General features: G+C 40.7%; 1 protein-coding gene across 5 annotated transcripts in view; it reads right to left on the reverse strand.

The window, feature by feature from the left end:
• Window positions 1-528: 528 nt before the first annotated feature.
• Window positions 529-23787, reverse strand: part of DGKA (diacylglycerol kinase alpha) — a 197502-nt gene continuing 174243 nt past the window's right edge. For 3 of the 5 annotated variants that reach the window (XR_006388132.1, XR_006388133.1, XR_006388134.1), the window contains 9 exons: window positions 22816-22905; window positions 22490-22650; window positions 20038-20102; window positions 10059-10149; window positions 8583-8775; window positions 7579-7699; window positions 2241-2301; window positions 1885-2071; window positions 529-1355 (listed from right to left, as the gene is read on the reverse strand). Coding sequence is in view for 2 of the 5 variants with exons in the window: in XM_044283929.1 (XP_044139864.1) it covers window positions 1278-1355; window positions 2241-2301; window positions 7579-7699; window positions 8583-8775; window positions 10059-10149; window positions 20038-20102; window positions 22490-22650; window positions 22816-22905 (860 nt within the window). In the remaining 3 variants the exon portion in view is untranslated. The remainder of the gene's footprint in view (window positions 1356-1884; window positions 2072-2240; window positions 2302-7578; window positions 7700-8582; window positions 8776-10058; window positions 10150-20037; window positions 20103-22489; window positions 22651-22815; window positions 22906-23787) is intronic. The other 2 variants (XM_044283929.1, XM_044283930.1) reach the window with 1 other exon arrangement.

The following is a 23787-nucleotide window of genomic DNA, read 5'->3' on the forward strand; positions in this document are numbered from 1 at the left end:
AGTGTGGAGAGACGGAGTGTGCTATGTGAGCGCTTCTTTCTCCTCATACTAACGATCGTCGGGGGCTCAGCTCTCAGACCCCTACCGATCAAAAACTTTGATATGTTGCTATAAAAAGTTTTGTGAAAGCTCAGTGACACTTTAAGAGGGGAAAGCCATTCTAATGGTACAAAGACACACTACTTCAGGGATGGCCAACCTGCGGCTCTCCAGCTGTTGCAAAACTACAACTACCAGCATGCAAAGACTGCCTACAGCTATCAGCCTACAGCAGGGCATGGTGGGAATTGTAGTTTTGCAACAGCTGGAGAGCCGCAGGTTGGCCAGCCCTGCACTACTTAATACCAGTGAGATATATATGCCCTCACTGGCATCCATAAATAAATATATTTGTAGGGATGGCTTAAAGTCTTTACTCACAACCTGGAAATCCATGTTTGAGCCGACATGATTACAAATGAAACACAGGTAGATGAACTGTAGTGGGTAAAACATTACGCGCTGAACAGGGCATTTATTACACTGGCGTATGTTGTATTCTTTTATTTCCTACTGCTTTCATGATTCTCTAAATCAAATTTGGCAAAATTTATATTCATTCTCAATATAAGCATCATAAGTTAAAAAAAATATAAATAAAAACAGTGCAATGTGATCTGTTGTCCCCAGTGGTTCGTACCCATGTCAACTGCAATAAAATATAGGAAGAATTCATGGTCTCCATATGACGTTGCTGTATACTACACATGTTGGAAAGTTCATATATGATATGTTATTTCCTACGCATACTGTCTAAAGCATTTTGGTATTCTAAAAATATCAGATATTGTAAACGTACATACAATCTGTAATGATTGTTTTTATCCAGGAATAAGGCAGTGTAAAATCTAATCTTATCCTAAAATTGGTACTATACGGTTATAAGTACTGTATAATAGCTTTAAAAGGTAAGCTAAATGCAAAGAGGAACATGCTCAGTGGGCATCTAGAGAATAACAACCTAAATATCTCAATGTGTTCGATCATACAGTATATATATATATATATATATATTTTAATTCTCTGATGCTCTGCTCATAAATGATCTCTGACAGTTTAGCTGGTAAACAAAATGGTCAGAACTATCATGGGTGATAGCAAAGAGGCCAACCCTACAGTTTGGTTATATCAAGAAGAATCTGAGGGTAAAGGTTAAGCTCGTGGTCCATGGACACTTGGTTCCTACGGTAGAAGTCGTCATTGAACAATAGATATTGGGTGTCTCATAGCTTGATCTGCTACTTAGAAAAAAAACTTGAGGACCTTGGTGGAGGAGCCAACATCATTGGTGCCTGGTTCTTGTGTGTAATCTTAATCTGAAATACAAGACGTAATTAATCAGGACATGAAGTAACTGAACAAGGAAAATAAACATGATACACTATTCGCACTGGTATCATGACTGCATGTGCTGAAGACCGCACTGATTTTTTTTTATTGGGGTCAGTTGTTTGGATGGCAGAAAAAGCACCACATGCTGCACATCACAAGCTCATTTAAAGTTAAAAAGGATATAGTGCTGCTAACCCGCTTAAAACTGTTTCCACCTTATTGAAGAGGTTGGCCCACAAACTTAATTTAGTACCTATCCTAGTGATAAATGTATGATTGCTGGGGGTCTCTGAACTCTCTGTGTGAATGGAGCAGTAGTGCACATGTTGTCATTGATTATGGGACTGCAAAGTCCAGTGCTCAGCTATCTCTGGCAGTCCCATATAGGTAAAAGGACCTGTGGTCACATATGCGCACTTACAGGATACTCGGGGGTCTCCGTTCTCATAATCCTATCCTGTGAATGGGTGATAAATGTTGTCTGTGGGTCAACTTCTTTAAGTCATCGCATACCTGGGATAGGCTGCTACTGATCAGTAAGTACTGGGTTACATGGAACAATCCACAGTCCAATTCAGGTGTCGAGCTGGGAGTAGTAGTGTGCTTTCTTGTGTCTTATTCCTTGGTTTAGGTATTCCAGGTATTGTACCATACCAATGGCATATACTAATGATAGAAGATCTCCTTTTATTCCAAGGCCCTAAGGATGTTGTAGTTTATGTGAATAATGTGATGTACTCTTAAGCATAACACAATGGGTCCTAAATATTTAAGCACTCCTCTACAGGAAGATTACTAATGGTACAATGCAATCCTACTAGAAAAGAAAATTAAAGCATATAATATTTTCCATAGACGAGAATTCTTACTGTGCATGGTGGCTGCATCCAGGGCTCCCCATCAATCTGCATTGGCAGCGGCTTTGTGGTTCTATCGGAAGTAAAAGCATAATACAGATTACAAGTAAGCTGCACCCATCTAGGAAACCATAACATTTACTGTTGGGCAACATTTGTGAAACTCTTCAGAGTATTTTCTCTTTACAAAAGCATTGTATTGCATTAAAGTGTATTAACTTCGATCAAATGGACAAACCCAGCAGTGATACTAAAATAAAAATAGTGATATTTTGTTACTATGTGAAAAATCCAAAATTTGTTTTTCTTACAAAATCTTCCATTAAAGAATAAAAAAATAAAAAAAAAGTAAATGGTTACCGCACATCCATAAAAAAAAAAAATATAATAAAATTAATACATAATTTATTCCACACAATGAAGGCCATAAACATCTTTGGGGTCAATTTTTAAATGATCGCATTTTACTAAAAATCTTTTTTTTATTGGTCTATATTAAAGGTTTTAAGCAGTTTTTGTCAGGGTTATGTTTTAGCCTACCTATAGAGTATCTTACTTTCAGTTATAGAGACATTCGTCATTTTGCTGCTCTGAGGGCTGGATGTATAGCCCTTATGTCTGAATTCTGGACAGCTCATAAACACTCATAGCTAAATTCTTATCAAACTGAGAAGTATATGGCTTACCGATGTTTATGAGCTGCCAGGACAGAGCTGTGCAATTGTGGAACCTACTTCTAGCGCTCAAACTACTCTGAACTAGCTGATAGGCCTGGGTGCGGAGTGCGGGACCCCTGCTGATCTGATAGTGATGGCCTATCCTGAGGACAACTTGATTTCAGTAGCCTTGATGGGCTGCTAACAGCCATGTCCACTTTCATGTAACTTTGTGATAGACAAGGTTTAAAGTAAACACTGCACCTAAACGTCTCTGGGAAGAGGCTTACACACAAAAACAATACAGTTATCCCTTAATTTACAGTGGCCTCAGAATACAATATTTTCAACATACAATGGTCTTTCCTGGGCTACTTGAAACCAGACTCAACATACAATGCCTTACACACTGCTGATCTGTGGTTCCTGTGATTGACTGGTATATCCAACCAATCAACATGGCAGAGTATATTTCGACCCAGAATATACTCTGCAAAATACTGTACAATGTGCCACCTCACATGTCTACATTTGCTGTTGTGTGTGTGAAAGACATTCAAAACCCACAGGAATGCACCAGCCAACTTTTGCATGCAAAGACTGGAAATACAGGAACAGAATTTTACATCCCCTATAGAAACTGTAATCCTAAATATAACTCCATAAAGCTACTATAATGCTATGTCTGCTATCAGACAGGCATAATGTAGGTGCTTTATTGTGGGCAGGATAGGGACCGTGCAAAATGTAACCTTTATTTGTGTGAGTGTTGTAAGTGTTTGGTGCAACCTATTTGATGTCATTAGGGATGAGCGAATTGGCCTGCATAACGGATCCGTCCGGTTTCCGTTATGCAGGAGAGGACGCCAGCATAACGTAAACCGGACGGATCCGTTATGCAGGCCATAGACTTCTATTATGACGGAATGAATACCAGAATACTTCTAAAGGCATTCAGTTATGGAATTGCGTTATGATCCGTGGTAACGGAATCTATAACGCAATTCACATTATACCACAACCTGAACCGAAAACGAATTTCAAAATATGAAATTTGCTCATCCCTAGATGTCATCATCATGAAGCTGGTAAACATTTGTGTCGTGGTATCAATAAATGGATTTGCTGAGGTCGTCACTCAGGTTAGATTCAATGTGGTGCTCGAGTCTTAGGAGAGGCACTCCATACATTATATATGAAAGGAAGACCGCCACTCAGTTGGTAGATGCTAAATGATACTTTTTTTATTGACACATTGTAATTATGTGACGCAATTCGGCTCTACAAGCCTTTCTCAGACATGTCTGAGGAAGGCTTATAGAGCCTAAACGCGTCTCATAATTACAATGTGTCAATAAAAAAAGTATCATTTAGCATCTACCAAGTGAGACAGCCTTCCTTTCATATATAATATGTGGTATCAATAAATGTCACTGCTTTTATGGAAAAAAAAAGCCCCCCCCCCTATATCTGACAATAAGAGAATGTGTGCTTTCTGATGTATATAGTGATAACATGCAAAGAAGTACATGATACTCCTCCCCTTGAGGTACAATTATACAGAGCCACCCAATTATTACCGGACAGAAATGAATCCCGAAAAAATAGACTCACAAGTGGAGCCACAAATATCACCAAAAAATTGAACCACAATCTTCACAGAGTGAAAATCAAAAAAACTTTCATGTGATGTGACATTTTAACCTGGTCATGTGGTTTATCACATGACTGAATTGTTATTTTGCTGTTTCTGTTTATTATTTCAATCTGTGGGAAATTATGATTTGGACCCACAGTTGCGTGGTCTTTTACCTATTGATTGGTTCCCATTTTTGATATACAGTCATGTGAAAAAATTAGGACACCCTTTGAAAGCATGTGGTTTTTTGTAACATTTTTAATAAAAGGTTATTTCATCTCCGTTTCAACAATACAGAGAGATTAAAGTAATCCAACTAAACAAAGAAAACTGAAGAAAAGTCTTTTCAAGATCTTCTGTAAATGTCATTCTACAAAAATGCCTATTCTAACTGAGGAAAAAGATAGGACACCCTCACATGTATTCCCTCTTAAATTGGCTCAGATCTCACACAGGTATATCACACCAGGTGCACATAATTAGTAGATCGTTACTCTGCATGTTGAATGAGGCTTGCCCTATTTAAACCTCAGACATTTAGTTTGGTGTGCTCCTGACTGTTGAAGTGAGAGTGAGCACCATGGTGAGAGCAAAAGAGCTGTCAGAGGACTTCAGAAAAAAGATTGTAGCAGCCTATGAGTCTGGGAAGGGATTTAAAAAGATCTCAAAAGATTTTGAAATCAGCCATTCCACTGTCCGGAAGATAGTCTACAAGTGGAGGGCTTTCAAAACAACTGCCAACATGCCCAGGACTGGTCGCCCCAGCAAGTTCACCCCAAGAGCAGACCGCAAGATGCTAAAAGAGGTCTCCAAAAACCCTAAAGTGTCATCTCGAGAACTACAGCAGGCTCTGGCTACTGTTGATGTAGAAGTACATGCCTCTACAATCAGAAAGAGACTGTACAAGTTTAACTTGCATGGGAGGTGTGCAAGGAGGAAACCTTTGCTTTCCAAGAGAAACATCGAGGCCAGACTGACATTTGCCAGAGATAAAGTTGACAAAGACCAGGACTTCTGGAATAATGTTCTTTGGACAGATGAGTCCAAAATTGAATTATTTGGACACAACAGCAGAGGACATGTTTGGCGTAAACCAAACACAGCATTCCAAGAAAAGAACCTCATACCAACTGTGAAGCATGGAGGTGGAAGTGTCATGGTTTGGGGCTGCTTTGCTGCAGCAGGACCTGGTCAGCTCACCATCATAGAATCCACGATGAATTCTACTGTGTATCAGAAGGTGCTTGAAGAACATGTGAGACCATCAGTTAGAAAATTAAAGCTGAAGCGGAACTGGACCATGCAACATGACAATGACCCAAAACATACTAGTAAATCAACCAAAGATTGGCTGAAAAAGAAGAAATGGAGAGTCCTGGAATGGCCAAGTCAAAGTCCAGATTTGAATCCCATTGAGATGCTGTGGGGTGACTTGAAAAGGGCTGTACGTGCAAGAAACCCCTCAAACATCTCACAGCTGAAAAAGTTCTGCATTGAGGAGTGGGGTAAAATTTCCTCAGACCGATGTCGAAGACTGGTAGATGGCTACAAGAACCGTCTCACTGCAGTTATTTCAGCCAAAGGAGGTAACACTCGCTATTAGGGGCAAGGGTGTCCTATCTTTTTCCTCAGTTAGAATAGGCATTTTTGTAGAATGACATTTACAGAAGATCTTGAAAAGACTTTTCTTCAGTTTTCTTTGTTTAGTTGGATTACTTTAATCTCTCTGTATTGTTGAAACGGAGATGAAATAACCTTTTATTAAAAATGTTACAAAAAACCACATGCTTTCAAAGGGTGTCCTAATTTTTTCACATGACTGTATATTATCTGTATATGTTCCGAGGGAGGTGCGGCCATGATGTGCTTATGACGCTGCGGTCATGTGCTGTGTCACGTGACCGCTTTGTCACATTTATTCCGCCCCTGGCATTCCCTCTGTATGCTGCAGACTGACCATCAGCTCCCGGCAGAGGCTATCATGTGCTTTTGACATTGCGGTCATGTGCTTTGTCGCATGACTGCCGCGTCAAATTTGCCCCACCCCTGGTACCTTTACATGTTTTGTGGGAGGCGCGGTTATGACGGGTCTGTGACACTGTGGTCATTTGCTCGGCCGCATGACTGCCGTGTCATATCTGTTTCACCCTTGGCCTTCAGTCTTTGGTGGAGGCGGTGGCTATGATGTGTTTTTGACGTTGCGGTCACGTCCTTCATCACATGACCGCTGTGTCAGATTGGCCCCGCCCCCAGCACCTCTATGTGATACTGCGGATTGGTTTCCAGCATTCGAAGCTCCATATCCAATGGTGGAGGTGTCATCAGGCTTTTAATTACTTCCCTACACACCTGTGTGGGCACCTTTAATAGGGGAAGCTTTGTCTATTGTCCTACATCCCCGGACAAAGCCAGGTTACTGGCGAAACGGCGTTGGGTCAGGAGGCGGCTGAGAGATCGACACACCATCCAGGGTATGCTTATTCTTTTCCAATCACCAAGTTTTCTTGCCCTCATATTTGCCTCCATTGCAGCATTGTTTGGGGCTTATTGTCCAGAGGTGTCTTGGTGTTTTTTCATCTTGTATTCTTTTCCCTGCTTTTTAGTGTGCTGACCTCTCGGCCCCCTCTCGGGTCCTGTTCCTCATCCTTGTGTTCCACCTTTGTTCTGCCTTTTATTATTATGTATGTATTTATTATACATTATCAATAAAGTTTTTTGATTCTCACTCTGTGAAGATTGTGGTTCAATTTTTTGGTGATATACAGGGAGAAGAGGACCTTTTCCTCTCCCTGCAGACTGTCAGCACATCCCCCATTGACCCACACTCCTCTTCCACGCCAGCTGAGATTACAGCTCGCTGGGAGTGTGTGTGTGTGCTCTGTCTCAGGCTTTATAGCAGCTAGACAATCATTTAAAACAAATAATAATAGAGAAATGGTTGAAAACTGTAACTTTATGATCTTGGAAAACCAGTTTTTTTAAATACAAACTTACATGAATATCTGCCATCAGATATTGATACAAGAGAATGGGAATATCAATCACAACAACTCACCGAATCGTAAGCTCTGAACATTTAGCCAGTCTTTTCCTTGCACTTTTCAGGCCTGTATAAATTTGTCCCATTTCAATGGCTCCTTCCAATCCCACAACTTCTAGCCTCTTATCACTAAGATCTGTCATAAGAGAAAAATGTGTACAAAACAAGAGCTCCTATTATTTTTTTCATGATAAGTAAATAAGGAATTTTTATTGGCCTTCCCTGTTAGTTATTTGTCATTACCCATATAACCTACAATATAATCAAGTGGAAGAAGTGTTTTTACTTCTGTTTATTTAGACCCAAGTTTGCTCCTTACAAATCAATCATCCTTAGTATAATTATAGGGGGTTGTGCAGTGCAAAGATATTAATGACCTATCAGATCAGAGGGGTCCAACTCTCGGCACCTGACGATCAGCTGTTTGAAGAGGTAGCAGTGCTACCTGTACGCGGTCTCCTTTGCAGCAGTAGCACAGTGTAATTACAACTGCTTGTCCCAGTCACTAGCATAGGACGAGCAGTTTTAATTAACCTAAGCCACTTCTACAAGGAACACAAAGTGGCAGTAATTTTGAGAAGGAAGCAGTGCTCACACGAGAGCCGCTATCTCTTTAAACAGCTGATCAGCGGGGGTGCCGGGAGTTGGACCCCCACCAATCTGATACTGAAGACCTATCCTGAGGAAGGTGATTAAATCTTTGCTCTGCACAACCCCTTTAAAGAACAACTATCATTTTATAATGAAGGGGAAGAAGTGCTCGGCTGAAAGTTGTGCTCCTTCATTTCTGATTGCCTCTGCTCGGCTCTTCTTGGAGAGCCCATACAATGTTGGCTCCGCTTTTAAAGGATAGCTAATAACAAATGAAGAAGCACGATGCTCACCTGAGCACTTTGGCCCCTGATAGTGATCTTTGGGGTATCAACACATGAACGACATTGATCAAGACTTCTAACATGTCAAAAATATTTTTTTTTATGATCGGTAGCCTTTAATAACATGAAGTTTGTTACCCTCACCTTGAGTACATGACTTTAGGGCTTCTGGATCAGTGATAGCTTCAGGCAGATTCTGAGATGAAGCATTTCGAGGTTCACCCAAAGGTTTCCTTGTCTCTCCCCACAAATTGGAGCCACCATGCATGCTGGGAATATTAATAACAGCAATGCCTTCAAGGGATACTGAACTGAGATCCAAGGGGGATCCACAGCACTGTGGCAGATACAAGAACAATTAGTTTTATTGATGGTGCTCGTCAATGTTGTAAATTATAAAAGTTTACTATAAATCAAGAGTATAGAGAAACGTATTTGTCCTTTAAAAGACAGGGCAGCTAATGACTCATAAATAGCATTGCTGCATCCGGTATGATGGTGCTCAGAGTCCATCCTCCTATATTACAGGGTTGTAAGTCCTCTGTGTGCTAGTAAATGAAGCCCCCATGAGGCACCACATTCTCCCATTCTTGCATATTAGCATGTGATGGAACATGGATTAGTAATATGGCCATGTGCATTAGCCATAATCCATAAAAGGAGATACGCAAATCAAACTTATTATACAAACACAGATTTTCTATATAAAAAATATTACAAGACAAGTAGAAGCTCAGCTGATTAAAAATGCTAGTGTATGTCACATTTCCTGAATCAATTTAAGTGATATTATTACTGGATTATACAAAAAGGACAGCACTGTATATTTACACAGTCATACTTAACAGTTCTAAGTGATATTTAAGCTACTTTCACACTAGCGTTTTTGCTGGATCCGGCAGGGTTCAGCAAAAACTCGTCCGTTATTGATAATGCAGTTGTATTATCTGTAACAGATAACGGATCAGTCATGACTCCAGTGAAAGCCAACGGGGTACGGATCCATTTTCTATTGTGTCAGGGAAAACTGATCCGTCCCCATTGACTTGCATTGTGGGTCATGACGGATCCGTTTTGCTCCACATCCCAGGACAGAAAGAAAACCGCAGCAAGCTGTAGTTTGCTCTCCGGTAGGAGAACGCAACCAAACGGAACGGAATGCATTTTGGAGCATTCCGTTCAGTTACATTTTGTCCCCATTGAAAATGAATGGGGACAAAACCGAAGCATTTTTTTTCCAGTATTGAGACCCTAAGATGGAGCTCAATACCGGAATATAGAAACACTAGTGTGAAAGTAGCCTTAGTGAAATAACATTTAACAATATGCCAAAAATTCCTGATAGGGGTGTGTACCACCTCTGGTTCCCTCACCCACTGGTAGAAAAAGGGTCCTGTGACTCCTTATTCACAGATTCACACCAGCCAATCTTTCCACCATAGTGAATGGAGAGTCAATAGGTTACTGAAACAGCCAAGCAGTAGAACATAAAGGCCTGGCCGAAAAAAGATGACTGTATAATTGTAATGGCCTCTGAGTGTTCAAATAAAGTGAATATTATCCAATAAATTCCATAAAGAATGCTTAGAAATAATCTTGTTAAGTGACATGATCACTAACCTCAATTGTCACATACTCCTTCAATTTTTTACATGTAGAAAAAACTGTTTCTGATGTGGCAAACTCAAAATACCAGAGTTTATTCTTCATTCTGTAGCAGAAAACACACGATACTAGCACGTTATTTAGTAACACTGGATGCATAGGGTGCATTTTCTTGGCATCTTGTGTTAAAGAAGTACCAGAATACAGAATATGGTTTCATGATACTACCACAGAGGATAACTCAGGATAGATGTAATGTATAACAAAATGGATTTAACCCATTCAGTAGTGTTGAGCGAATCGAGCTTCGGATCATAGATCTGAAGTTGATTTGTTCAAACACTTTGTTTTAATGCTGTACGGAGACCATCTTCGTGGAAGCATAATTTGTTTCATCTGAAGTCGCACGAGTCTTTGGTGAATACATTTGGTAATAATTTCTGCAGCTTTAAAAAAAAATTAAAATAGCAATCCGAAGTTGGGTTTGGTAACAAGGTAGAAGGTCCCCATTACCGCAGCACAGGGACCAGATAGGTACGGAGAGGGAGCACACTCCCTCTGCAAATCCTGTGCATGCCGCGGTTAGCATTGACAGCGGTATACAATGGGTTAATACACTGGCATCTGTGTTTGCACCAGTGGAGGCAGCAGGGGCTCAGCTGTCGGGAAGAGGTTATGATTTCAAATGCATATTGTAGGGCTTTTCATGTATACATCTCATAAGGGGCCTTCCAGTTGTGCCTCCAAAGAGCTACGTTAGTAAGGTAAACACTGTATGTTTTATTGTAGGAAAATGTGTGGTGCACTGGAGTGAAAAAAATCAAGGTAGAGGTGCAGATAATAAAATATATGTATAATATATATATATTATAGTTTGTATAAAATATATAATAAACTCTATAGGTTCTGGGATGGTGCAGGAATAAGCCTCCGTGTTGAATAACACAGCGATAGTCTTAGATCTAAAATCTGTGGTTCTACTGGTGTCCTATATGGATCCTCTCAACAACAAAGTTCACGTCTCCTCCAATTGCAATGGTAATACAATAGTTGTGTATTAAGTCTCAGTGATTGTTTAGCGGCGTCCCGCTGTACTCACTGTTCAGCGGTGTCCCGCTGAGTTCTTTCGGTAGTCGACTTTCCACTGCTGGTGTTCCGGTTACTTGTGCTGCTGAAACAAAACTTCGTAGGTGCTTCTGCCGTATCCCTCAATAGCTCTGGATGCCGCTCCGATGTAGCTGGGAGCCGGTGTCTTACGAGCTTGAGCCCACCTTCTCCCGCGCTGATGTTTGTTTGCACGTGTTGAATCGCTTGTATTGTCGTGCAGTAATTTTGTTAATAGCGCGTCGGGTCTTTGGTTTTCAGGGTTGGTTTGGCACCAGGTTCTTTCAGCAGGTATTGTTGCGATCCATCAGGAGGGTCTTGAACCAAACACGCTTCAGGGCTTATTATCACCCCTTCCTCAGTGGTAATCAGTCCCCCATGAAATCTGCCTTTATATAGGAGGTTACAAATTTGTCTTTTAAGATCCGGTGTGGATTTTTTTCACAAAATCTGGTACGGATTTTCAAATATCTGATTCGTTAGAGTAATCTTTTTCTACTTACTAAAATTGTCATATTCTTGTATATCATCCCATAGGCAAGTCTAATAATAATGCCACACAATTTAAAACCATTAACCCCTTAAGGACGCAGGGCGTATCGGTACGCCCTATTTCCCGAGTCCTTAAGGACTCAGGGCGTACCGGTACGTCCTAACTTTAAATGCAGATTCCGGCGCCGCGGGGGTTAATGGAAACGGGATGCCGGCTGAAATCATTCAGCCGGCATCCTGTGACAATGCCAGGGGGGGTCATGTGACCCCCCCCTATCGGCGATCGCCGCAAACCACAGGTCAATTCAGACCTGCGGTTTGCTGCGCTTTTTGCAGTTTCTGATCCCCGCGGTCCCTGACCGCGGGGATCAGAAACTTTAGTGTACCTCAAATATAGATTTTACATCCCCCCCTGCACCCCTGCATGATTTTTCGCCGGCGGGTGGTGCAGGGGGGGGGAGTTGTGGGCGGTGGGGGCGGTGCGGGAGGCGGGCGGTGCGGCAGGCGGGATCGCGATCCCCCGCCCGCCTCCCCTTGAAAATTCGTTGGTGTAGAGTGGGTATACCAGGGTGCCAGCACATTGCTGGCACCCTGGTATAAACGGCTGACATCGGTGATGCGATGTCAGCCGTTTAACCCTTTCCATACAGCGGTCCGTACGGACCGCTGTATGAAAAAAGTTAACAGTAAGAAGTAGCTCCCTCCCTCTCCCATCGGGGGGCTGCAGTGCCTTTGCAGCCCCCCGAATGGAGAGGGAGGGAGCTCCTAGACAGCCCCCCCAGAGCCCCGTCCTTACCCTTCCCCGTCTGCGCAGTTCTGACCACTACTGAGCAGACGGGGAAGGTTCCCATGGCAACAGGACGCCGTCTCAGGCATCCTGCTGTCCATGGTGCTGAACAGATCTGTGCTGAAGGCAGAGATCTGTTCAGACAAAGTGTAAGTAAAATACAGTACTGTACAATATATATTGTACTGTACTGTATTATACAGACATCAGACCCACTGGATCTTCAAGAACCAAGTGGGTCTGGGTCAAAAAAAAGTGGAAAAAAAAGTAAAAATCAATAAAACACATTTATCACTGAATAAAAATGAAAAAAATAAAATTTCCTACACATGTTTGGTATCGCCGCGTCCGTAATGACCTGATCTATAAAACGGTCATGTTACTTTCCCCGCACGGTGAACGCCATAAAAAAAAAAAAAAAAAACTATTAGGAAATTGAAATTTTGCCCACCTTAGTTCCCAAAAAAGGTAATAAAAGTGATCAAAAAAGTCGCATGTACGCCAAAATAGTACCAATCAAACCGTCATCTCATCCCGCAAAAATCATACCCTACCCAAAATAATTGCCAAAAAACTGAAAAAACTATGGCTCTTAGACTATGGAAACACTAAAACATGATTTATTTTGTTTCAAAAATAAAATCATTGTGTAAAACTTAAATAAATAAAACAAAGTATACATATTAGGTATCGCCGCGTCCGTATCGACCGGCTCTATAAAAATATGACATGACCTAACCCCTCAGGTGACCACCGTAAAAAAATAAAAATAAAAACTGTGTAAAAAAAGCCATTTTGTCATCTTATGTCACAATAAAGTGTAATAGCAAGCGATTAAAAAGTCATGTGCACCCCAAAATAGGGCCAATCAAACCGTCATCTCATCCCGCAAAAAATGAGACCCTACTTAAAATAATCGCCCAAAAACTGAAAAAACTATGGTTCTTAGACTATGGAGACACTAAAACATTTTTTTTGTTTTAAAAATGAAATCATTGTGTAAAACTTACATAAATAAAAAAAATTGTATACATATTAGGTATCGCCGCGTCCGTGACAACCTGCTCTATAAAATTACCACATGATCTAACCTGTCAGATGAATGTTGTAAATAACAAAAAAAAAACGTGCCAAAAAAGCTATTTCTTGTTACCTTGCCACACAAAAAAAGTGTAATATAGAGCAACCAAAAATCATATGTACCCTAAACTAGTACCAACAAAACTGCCACCCTATCCCCTAGTTTCTAAAATGGGGTCACTTTTTTGGAGTTTATACTCTGGGGGTGCATCAGGGGGGCTTCAAATGGGACATGGTGTCAAAAAAAACAGTCCAGCAAAATCTGCCTTCCAAAAACCGTATGGCATTCCTTTCCTTCTGCGCCCTGCCGTGTGCCCGTACAGCGGTTTACGAACACATATGGGGTGTTTCTGTAAACTACAGAATCAGCGCCATAAATAATGAGTTTTGTTTGGCTGTTAACCCTTGCTTTGTAATTGAAAAAAAATATTAAAATGGAAAATCTTCCAAAAAAGTGAAATTTTGAAATTGTATCTCTATTTTCCATTAATCTTGTGCAACACCTAAAGGGTTAACAAAGTTTGTAAAATCAGTTTTGAATACCTTGAGGGGTGTAGTTTCTTAGATGGGGTCACTTTTATGGAGTTTCTACTCTAGGGGTGCATCAGGGGGGCTTCAAATGGGACATGGTGTCAAAAAAACCAGTCCAGCAAAATCTGACTTCCAAAACAAACAGCGCACCTTTCATTCTACGCCCGCTGTGTGGCCGTACAGCAGTTTACGGCCACATATGGGGTGTTTCTGTAAACTACAGAATCGGGCCATAAATAATGAGTTTTGTTTGGCTGTTAACCCTTGCTTTGTAACTGGAAAAAAATATTAAAATGGAAAATCTGCCCAAAAAGTGAAATTTTATCTCTATTTTCCATTAAATCTTGTGCAACATCTAAAGGGTTAACAAAGTTTCTAAAATCAGTTTTGAATACCTTGAGGGGTGTAGTTTCTTAGATGCGGTCACTTTTATGGAGTTTCTACTCTAGGGGTGCATCAGGGGGCTTCAAATGGGACATGGTGTCAAAAAAACAGTCCAGCAAAATCTGCCTTCCAAAAACCATACGGCGCACCTTTCACTCTACGCCCCGCTGTGTGGCCGTACAGTAGTTTACGGCCACATATGGGGTGTTTCTGTAAACGGCAGAGTCAGGGCAATAAAGATACACAGTCTTGTTTGGCTGTTAACCCTTGCTTTGTTAGTGGAAAAAATGGGTTAAAATGGAAAATTAGGCAAAAAAATGAAATTCTCAAATTTCATCCCCATTTGCCAATAACTCTTGTGCAACACCTAAAGGGTTAACAAAGTTTGTAAAATCAGTTTTGAATACCTTGAGGGGTGTAGTTTATAGAATGGGGTCATTTTTGGGCGGTTTCTATTATATAAGCCTCGCAAAGTGACTTCAGAGCTGTAGTGGTCCCTAAAAATTGGGTTTTTGTAAATTTCAGAAAATTTCAAGATTTGCTTCTAAACTTCTAAGCCTTGTAACATCCCCAAAAAATAAAATATCATTCCCAAAATGCTACAAACATGAAGTAGACATATGGGGAATGTAAAGTCATCACAATTTTTGGGGGTATTACTATGTATTACAGAAGTAGAGAAACTGAAACTTTGAAATTTGCAAATTTTTCAAAATTTTTGGTAAATATGGTATTTTTTTAGGCAAAAAAATTCACTTTTTTGACCCAATTTTAGCAGTGTCATGAAGTACAATATGTGACAAAAAAACAATCTCAGAACGGCCTGGGTAAGTCAAAGCGTTTTAAAGTTATCAGCACTTAAAGGGACACTGGTCAGATTTGCAAAAAATGGCCAAGTCCTTAAGGTGAAATAGGGCTGAGTCCTTAAGGGGTTAAAATACACTATTAAAACCTATAATATTAAATCAGTAGTACAGGCAGTCTTTTAAGTCCGTTATTTCTTATAGGCTACCATTTATGTAGTCTCTCTTCAAAACGGTAACAAAAAACGCCTTCTTGCGGTATCGATGCGCCTTTGGTGTGATTCCCTACCGTTTTGAAGAAATTTTTGGATACATTTCTTTGCTTAAGTTTTCTACATATATCAAATATATCTAAAATGGGGTCAATATAGGTTTAAGTTACCATTAACCCCTTAACCCCTCATACCTATATTGTTAGTTGTTCAGATATATTATTATGAATTTCAAATCTTGTGTGTCCAAACAATCCTTAATAAACTTTGTATTATTTATTCGCAGGTTATTTATAGATTCTTTTTCTTTTCCGTTATTTTTCTTTATATTTTGATGTAAGGTAACAATGTGTAGGCAGGTGAGCCGATTGATAATTTGCAGTCCGGAGGAAAGATGGAGGCCCATCTTTCTATCTTTCCTCCGGTCCACGAATTATCAATCAGCTCACCTGCCTACACATTGTAAAACCAAAGACCCGACGCGCTATTAACAAAATCACTGCACGGCTATACAAGCGATTCAACACGTGCAAACAAACATCAGCGCGGGAGGTGGGTTCATGCTTGTAAGACACCGGCTCCCAACTACATCGGAGCGGCATCCAGAGCTATTGAGGGATACGGCAGAAGCACCTAGAAAGTTTTGTGTCAGCAGCACAAGTAACCGGAACACCAGCAGTGGAAAGTCGACTACCGACAGAACTCAGCGGGACGCCGCTGAACAGTGAGTACAGCGGGACGCCGCTAAACAATCACTGAGACTTAATACATAACTATTGTATTACCATTGCAATTGGAGGAGACCTGAACTTTGTTGTTGAGAGGATCCGTCTAGGACACCAGTAGAAACACAGATTTTAGATCTAAGACTATCGCTGTGTTATTCAACACGGAGGCTAATTCCTGCACCATCCCAGAACCTATAGAGTTTATTATATATTTTATACCAACTATAATATACAGTACAGACCAAAAGTTTGGACACAGCTTCTCATTCAAAGAGTTTTCTTTATTTTCATGACTATGAAAATTGTAGATTCACACTGAAGGCATCAAAACTATGAATTAACACATGTGGAATTATATATATAACAAAAAAGTGTGAAACAACTGAAAATATGTCATATTCTAGGTTCTTCAAAGTAGCCACCTTTTGCTTTGATTACTGCTTTGCACACTCTTGGCATTCTCTTGATGAGTTTCAAGAGGTAGTCACCTGAAATGGTCTTCCAACAGTCTTGAAGGAGTTCCCAGAGATGCTTAGCACTTGTTGGCCCTTTTGCCTTCACTCTGCGGTCCAGCTCACCCCAAACCATCTCGATTGGGTTCAGGTACGGTGACTGTGGAGGCCAGGTCATCTGGCGCAGCACCCCATCACTCTCCTTCATGGTCAAATAGCGCTTACACAGCCTAGAGGTGTGTTTGGGCTCATTGTTCTGTTGAAAAATAAATGATGGTCCAACTAAACGCAAACCGGATGGATTAGCATGCCGCTGCAAGATGCTGTGGTAGCCACTCTGGTTCAGTATGCCTTCAATTTTGAATAAATCCCCAACAGTGTCACCAGCAAAGCACCCCCACACCATCTAACCTCCTCCTCCATGCTTCACGGTGGGAACCAGGCATGTAGAGTCCATCCGTTCACCTTTTCTGCGTTGCACAAAGACACGGTGGTTGGAACCAAAGATCTCAAATTTGGACTCATCAGACCAAAAGCACAGATTTCCACTGGTCTAATGTCCATTCCTTGTGTTCTTTAGCCCAAACAAGTCTCTTCTGCTTGTTGCCTGTCCTTAGCAGTGGTTTCCTAGCAGATATTCTACCATGAAGGCCTGATTCACACAGTCTTCTTTTAACAGTTGTTCTAGAGATGTGTCTGCTGCTAGAACTCTGTGTGGCATTGACCTGGTCTCTAATTTGAGCTGCTGTTAACCTGCGATTTCTGAGGCTGGTGACTCGGATGAACTTATCCTCCGCAGCAGAGGTGACTCTTGGTCTTCCTTTCCTGGGGCGGTCCGCATGTGAGCCAGTTTCTTTGTAGCGCTTGATTGTTTTTGTGACTGCACTTGGGGACACTTTCAAAGTTTTCCCAATTTTTTGGACTGACTTCATTTCTTAAAGTAATGATGGCCACTCGTTTTTCTTTACATAGCGGCTTTTTTCTTGCCATAATACAAATTCTAACAGTCTATTCAGTAGGACTATCAGCTGTGTATCCACCTGACTTCTCCACAACGCAACTGATGGTCCCAACCCCATTTATAAGGCAAGAAATCCCACTTATTAAACCTGACAGGGCACACCTGTGAAGTGAAAACCATTTCAGGTGACTACCTCTTGAAGATCATCAAGAGAATGCCAAGAGTGTGCAAAGCAGTAATCAAAGCAAAAGGTGGCTACTTTGAAGAACCTAAAATATGACATATTTTCAGTTGTTTCACACTTTTTTGTTATGTATATAATTCCACATGTGTTAATTCATAGTTTTGATGCCTTCAGTGTGAATCTACAATTTTCATAGTCATGAAAATAAAGATGTGTTCAAACTTGTGGTCTGTACTGTATATATTATACATATATTTTATTATCTGCACTTAGGTTTTATATGAACTTAGTATATCTTATTCAATACCAAGAAAAATCCAGCTTCCAAGATGCAAAAGACGTAGTATATCTTATGTATATCTTCTGTATTGATTTTAGGTTAAGGTACACTATGCGATTTTAGGACAGCCAAGTCTTAACATACTTATCCATTGTCATATACTATCGTTTTATTTAATAATAAATTGTATGGTTTCATGTAGATTGAGAGTGCCCAGTATCTTTATTTGCACTGTATGTATTATAAGTGCTTTAAAGGGAATTGGTCACCACAGAACCTCTCTCCCCAAACTACTTTATTGGATGGAAAGGTGAAAATATGGAGATTTTTAATCTGTACTTTATATCTTTGCGCTCACATTTCCCAGCAGGAAGCCTTGCAAACAGTTCATGTGCAGCACAGCAATAAATAAGTTAAAGGGAATGTGCCATCACAAAATGACCTGTTGTTTATCACATTTTACATTTTTTATGAGTTTTATTTTTTTCCCCATGTTTCATCTATATTTCAGGATCCACCATTCACAAAGGGTGAAGTCATAGCTTATCAGCTACCTCCTAAACCTCTGCACAGGTCACAGAGCATGCCTAGAAAACTGTCCCATCAAGTCAGTGAGGTCCCCTCCTGTCCATTGTTTCTATGGCCCATGGGACTGATATCAAACACAGGAAGTCTTTACGTATTTTAGACCTAGTGGCCAGTGAGAAAACTGCAGGATTATATAAAAAAAGTTAATATAGTGACATTTAAAAAAAAATAGAAAAATAAATCCCAATAATATGTTTAACATATAAACGCAGTTCAAATCATAGGTCATTTTCTGATGACCGGTTCTCTCTAAGGCCTCTTTCACACAGGCGTCATGTTTTTTGCCCGGATAAGATGCGGGTGCGTTACGGGAAAATGCGCGATTTTTCCGCGCGAGTGCAAAACATTATAATGCATTTGCACGCACGTGAGAAAAATCTGAATGTTTGGTACCCAAACCCGAACTTCTTTACAGAAGTTCGGGTTTAGGTTAGGTGTTCTGTAGATTGTATTATTTTCCCTTATAACATGGTTATAAGGGAAAATAATAGCATTCTAAATACAGAATGCATAGTACAATAGGGCTGGAGGGGTTAAAAAAAAATAAAAATTTTTTTAACTCACCTTAATCCACTTGATTGCGCAGCCCGGCTTCTCTTCTGTCTTCTTTGCTGTGCACAGGAATAGGACCTTTGATGACGTCACTGTGTTCATCACATGGTCCAATCACATGGTTCATCACCATGGTGAGGGACCATGTGATTGGATCATGTGATGTGACGTCACCACAGGTCCTTAGCCGGCAGCTCAACATTACAGAAGAAAACAGAGATCCGCAACTACGCGATCAAGTGGACTCTGTGAGTAAATTTTTTTTTAATTTTTAACCCCTTCATCACTATTTTACTTTGCATTCTGTATTCAGAATGCTATTATTTTCCCTTATAACCATGTTATAAGAGAAAATAATACAGATCGGGTCCCCAGCCCGATCGTCACCTAGCAACCATGCGTGAAAATGGGGCCTGCGTTGTGTGGAAAACGCAGAATATAGAGCATGCTGCGATTTTTACGCAACGCACAAGTGATACGTGAAAATCACCGCTCGTGTGCACAGCCCCATAGAAATGAATGGGTCAGGATTCAGTGCGGGTGCAATGCGTTCAACTCACGCATTGCACCCACGCGGAATACTCGCCCGTGTGAAAGGGGCCTAAGAGTTCTGGCTCACTCTTTCACTAAGCAGGAGTCCGGGGTAGGCATAAGCATGCAGCACATGGACCAAATGCAGAGTTACTAGAAGGAAATGCAAGTAAGTGCAAAGATAAATATTACAGATTCGGAACCCCTCACAGTAGTTTTGGAAGGGATGGGGATGTTTCTCTGGTGAGAGATTCCTTATAAAGATTGACACACTACTGTATCAGCAGACACAGTAAAGCAGTAGAGGCAGATCTGTCATTGTCACCTGCTGTTGAATTTCTCAGGATATTTCTCCCTCATAACATGAAACCGGTGAGCGATGGAAGCATCCTGTAGAAAGAAGACACCATCAGGCCCATTTATGATTGCCACATCAGCATCAGATTAGAGTGCAGTGTAATGAGGAGTACTGCTCAGCTACAGCGCATTACCACGTGACACCTGCTATTCACTGTCATTTTCCGGAGAACTTTAGTAAACTAGTAGCAGAGAAAGCCACACACCATTCATTGTGCAACATGTCTCTTGAGTCACAATTACATTTATTAATCTCCCTTTATGTCAGCAGCTGTCCGTTCATTTTACTGGATACATGATTTTGAAGCTATATCTGAATTGTGTAACAAAAATAATCCAATCAGCCTTCTCGTACCTAAGCAGATATATAATATCTATGATTTTTTTTTACAAAAGGCCTTTTGTGTGTGTCCGCCTTTTGCATTCTAAATTAATTATGGTCACAATGGAAATCTGTAAAATGGTCCCAATTACTATTTGCATTCAAAATATTGGGGGCCTTGATACATAGTTGAGGCACCTTTTATTCCCTCGCAGACACCTGGGTTACCCTTGCACCCCCTATAGCTACACAAAGGTTGCATATAAAGATGTGATGGTTGTCAATGGAAAATGTTGACAAGCTTGTTGTAAGACACATTCAAAACTTTGCTGATAGAGCCTATACAGCACTGCATGGAGGCTGTATGGCTCCCTACTAAAGGAGCTGTACAGTCTCAATGCACTACTGTACTGGCTCCATGACCGTGTGCATAAGCCCCGACTCATCAGGAAAACTGGAAAGAGGTATCTGAAGGTGAAAAAGTGTTCCAGTTGGAATCACAGCTAGAACTAGCTACCAATCAAACGTTTACAAAAACCTATGTTTACAAAAACCTAAAAAGGACTTTTTCTTCTTTTTGTACTATTTCCATTTGCTTTGAAATTAGATATGTACACTGATTTTCCATTGTTTGTCTTAAAGGAGTTCCCATATATGTTGTGGCTTCTTTTTCTTAAAGGAATTTTCTCACTAACTCTTATGCCCTTTCAACAGTACAGGGGATAACTGTCTGATCACTAAGGGTCCGCATGCTGGGACACCAGGAATCATGAAAACAGGAGTCCCAAAGTTCTGTATTGCAAATGAAGCATAATGTGAGACACAGCTCATAAAATGTTAGCAAATTCCTTTAGTAGGTATTGCAAGAATCAGTATACTACAGGAAAAACTTAAACATGCAAGATCAAGACTGGTTTGACACATTGGACTTGCAGCGTGAGTATGCAGCAGCTCCCGTCCTGACCTCTTAGCACTGACGGGGGTCGCATGGCATTATAGTGAGTTATGATGCTATGTAACCCTTACAGTTCTGGAAAGTATTGGATAACACTGACAGCACTATGTCAATGTTATCCAATACATTCCAGAATTGTAAGGGTTATATAGCATCATAAATTAATATAATGCTATGCGAGCTGGGAGGTCAGGACGGGAGCTGCTGCATATTCACCCTGCAAGTCCAATGTGTGGAACTCACTCGTCTAAAAGGGGCCCAACAGCCTAGTATGGGACTGCTGACTACTGCACATGGAACTAGATCCAGTTTTTCCACAAAAATGAATGAAGCAGTGGTTACGCATGCACACCTTGTTATGGACTACTAAAACCAGAAAAACAACCTTCTAAAATATAGGACCATTAAAGAACCACAGTATCTGGTCATAACTCACCTGATTGGTATTAGGCTATTACTTTACTGTAGTTCCACATACAATTGAGATGTCTTTAAGGTCACGAGAGAATAATCTCTGGGGAACGGTACATTTTTCCTGCAGTGCACTAAAAGGAATTTGCTAAGGTTTTCTGAAAAGTAGCTCACTATATATTTTACATATTCAAGAATCCTTATGTATAGGAAGTGAATCAGTAGTATATGTCCACCTAACACAGATTGATAAATATACAATCAGATGCTTAGGTTTATGTGCATAGCCTCCATCTGCCCTGCTGAAGTCTTTCTTTGCATTAGGCTAGGTCTACACGACGACATTTGTCGCGCTACAAAAAGTCGCGCGACAGATAGGGCGCAACAGTTGTCGCGCGACATTTTGTTGCACTAATGTCGCGCGACAATTTTTATAATGGCAGTCTATGGTGTCGCACTGCAACATGCGACATGTTGCGACTGCGACGCGACAGTCGCAGAAAAATCCATCTTGAATGGATTTTCTGCGACTGTCGCGTCGCAGTCGCAACATGTCGCATGTTGCAGTGCGACACCATAGACTGCCATTATAAAAATTGTCGCGCGACATTAGTGCAACAAAATGTCGCGCGACAAATGTCGTCGTGTAGACCTAGCCTAAGTGTTGGTCTCCATACTGCCTGAAGGTGTCACCATTCCCTTAAAACCCGCTTATAGCACGTCCATACATACCACTCCAATAGAGAAGTAGTTGTTGATTATCTCATATGGAACAGGGTCTCCCTTTTCTTCAGGGTTCTCTGGTGTGACCTCAATGTTCCACCGGTCCATCAACAATATTGTACTTTTTTCAATGTCTTTCAACACTTTAACTAGATTTTCTCCATCATAACCTGCAAAGTAAGAAGTTCATATCTGAGGTTTCACATGCATTCTTCACATTCATTTTATTAAGATTGAGGGTTCAAAACACCAGATGTGCCCCGGCACTAGGGGTGGAACTTTGGGCTCTTTTACCCTCTAGATGTGCGACAGACAAAAAAATGAAATATTCAAACCTCCTCCCCATCTGAGACATCGAGCAAGGTCGTTCCCGGTCCCGAGGGGTAGAACAGCTACAGGTGGTCTGTGTGGAAGATTAGCTTTGTCTAGGAGGGATAACATAGACTTAGATGGCATACACAGATGAAAAAGACATGTATGTAATTTTTGTTTTTAAAAGATTTTTTTGATTTTCATTAGGTGTACGTTATAGAGTAGTCAATGTGCAGGTCTCTGTTCCGCTGTCACATCATATATCCTGCTGGCTACGTTCAGTGACACATCTGGGATTGAGTCCAAGCCCAATGCATACTGGCACACTGTGCCGCAGTGGAGTGCATGTTCATGAACCTGATTATTTAATGGTAATATTGTTGATGAAAGTGATTTAAGTTCAGGCCGAGAATCATAGCCCTGCCCTCCTTTCATAAAACAGATGTGAAATGTATGTCATATCAGCAGATGATCTGACCCGGTCTCACACATGAACACAGCTTATAACTGCTCTGTTGATTACAGTAAGAAATCCTTCAAAATTCCTCGTAGTGTTATATTGATACAGAGAGAGACAAAATTTAGCTTCTACTTTAAGCATAGTACAGAGAATTTGAGATTGCATTTTACTCATTTCATGCTAAAATCATTTTTTCAATGGGTCTTTGTTAAAAATGTTCAGTCATTTTTGAGTTATAAGGGTTAAAAAAAAATCAGTCTGTTTGCAGACTGTGCTCTGAGTTCCACTGGCTCAAGTGAAGCCTGATCTCTGACCTCATAAACACTCATTATAACTAAACTCTTTTCAAACTGATAAGATTTATGAGGTCAGAGATAAAGCTTCACATGAGCCTTGAGGCGAAATGATACTCTGCAAACAGACTGATTTTTTTGCCCAAAATTAGTAAAATGCAATCAGAAAAAATTGCCCTGATGGTGTCCTTTTTGAAGCTCCTGGGAATCAATTAAATTTATGTAACAGAGCTCCCAAATTA

Source organism: Bufo gargarizans, chromosome 3, assembly GCF_014858855.1.
Source record: "Bufo gargarizans isolate SCDJY-AF-19 chromosome 3, ASM1485885v1, whole genome shotgun sequence".
NCBI classification, from domain to species: domain Eukaryota; kingdom Metazoa; phylum Chordata; class Amphibia; order Anura; family Bufonidae; genus Bufo; species Bufo gargarizans.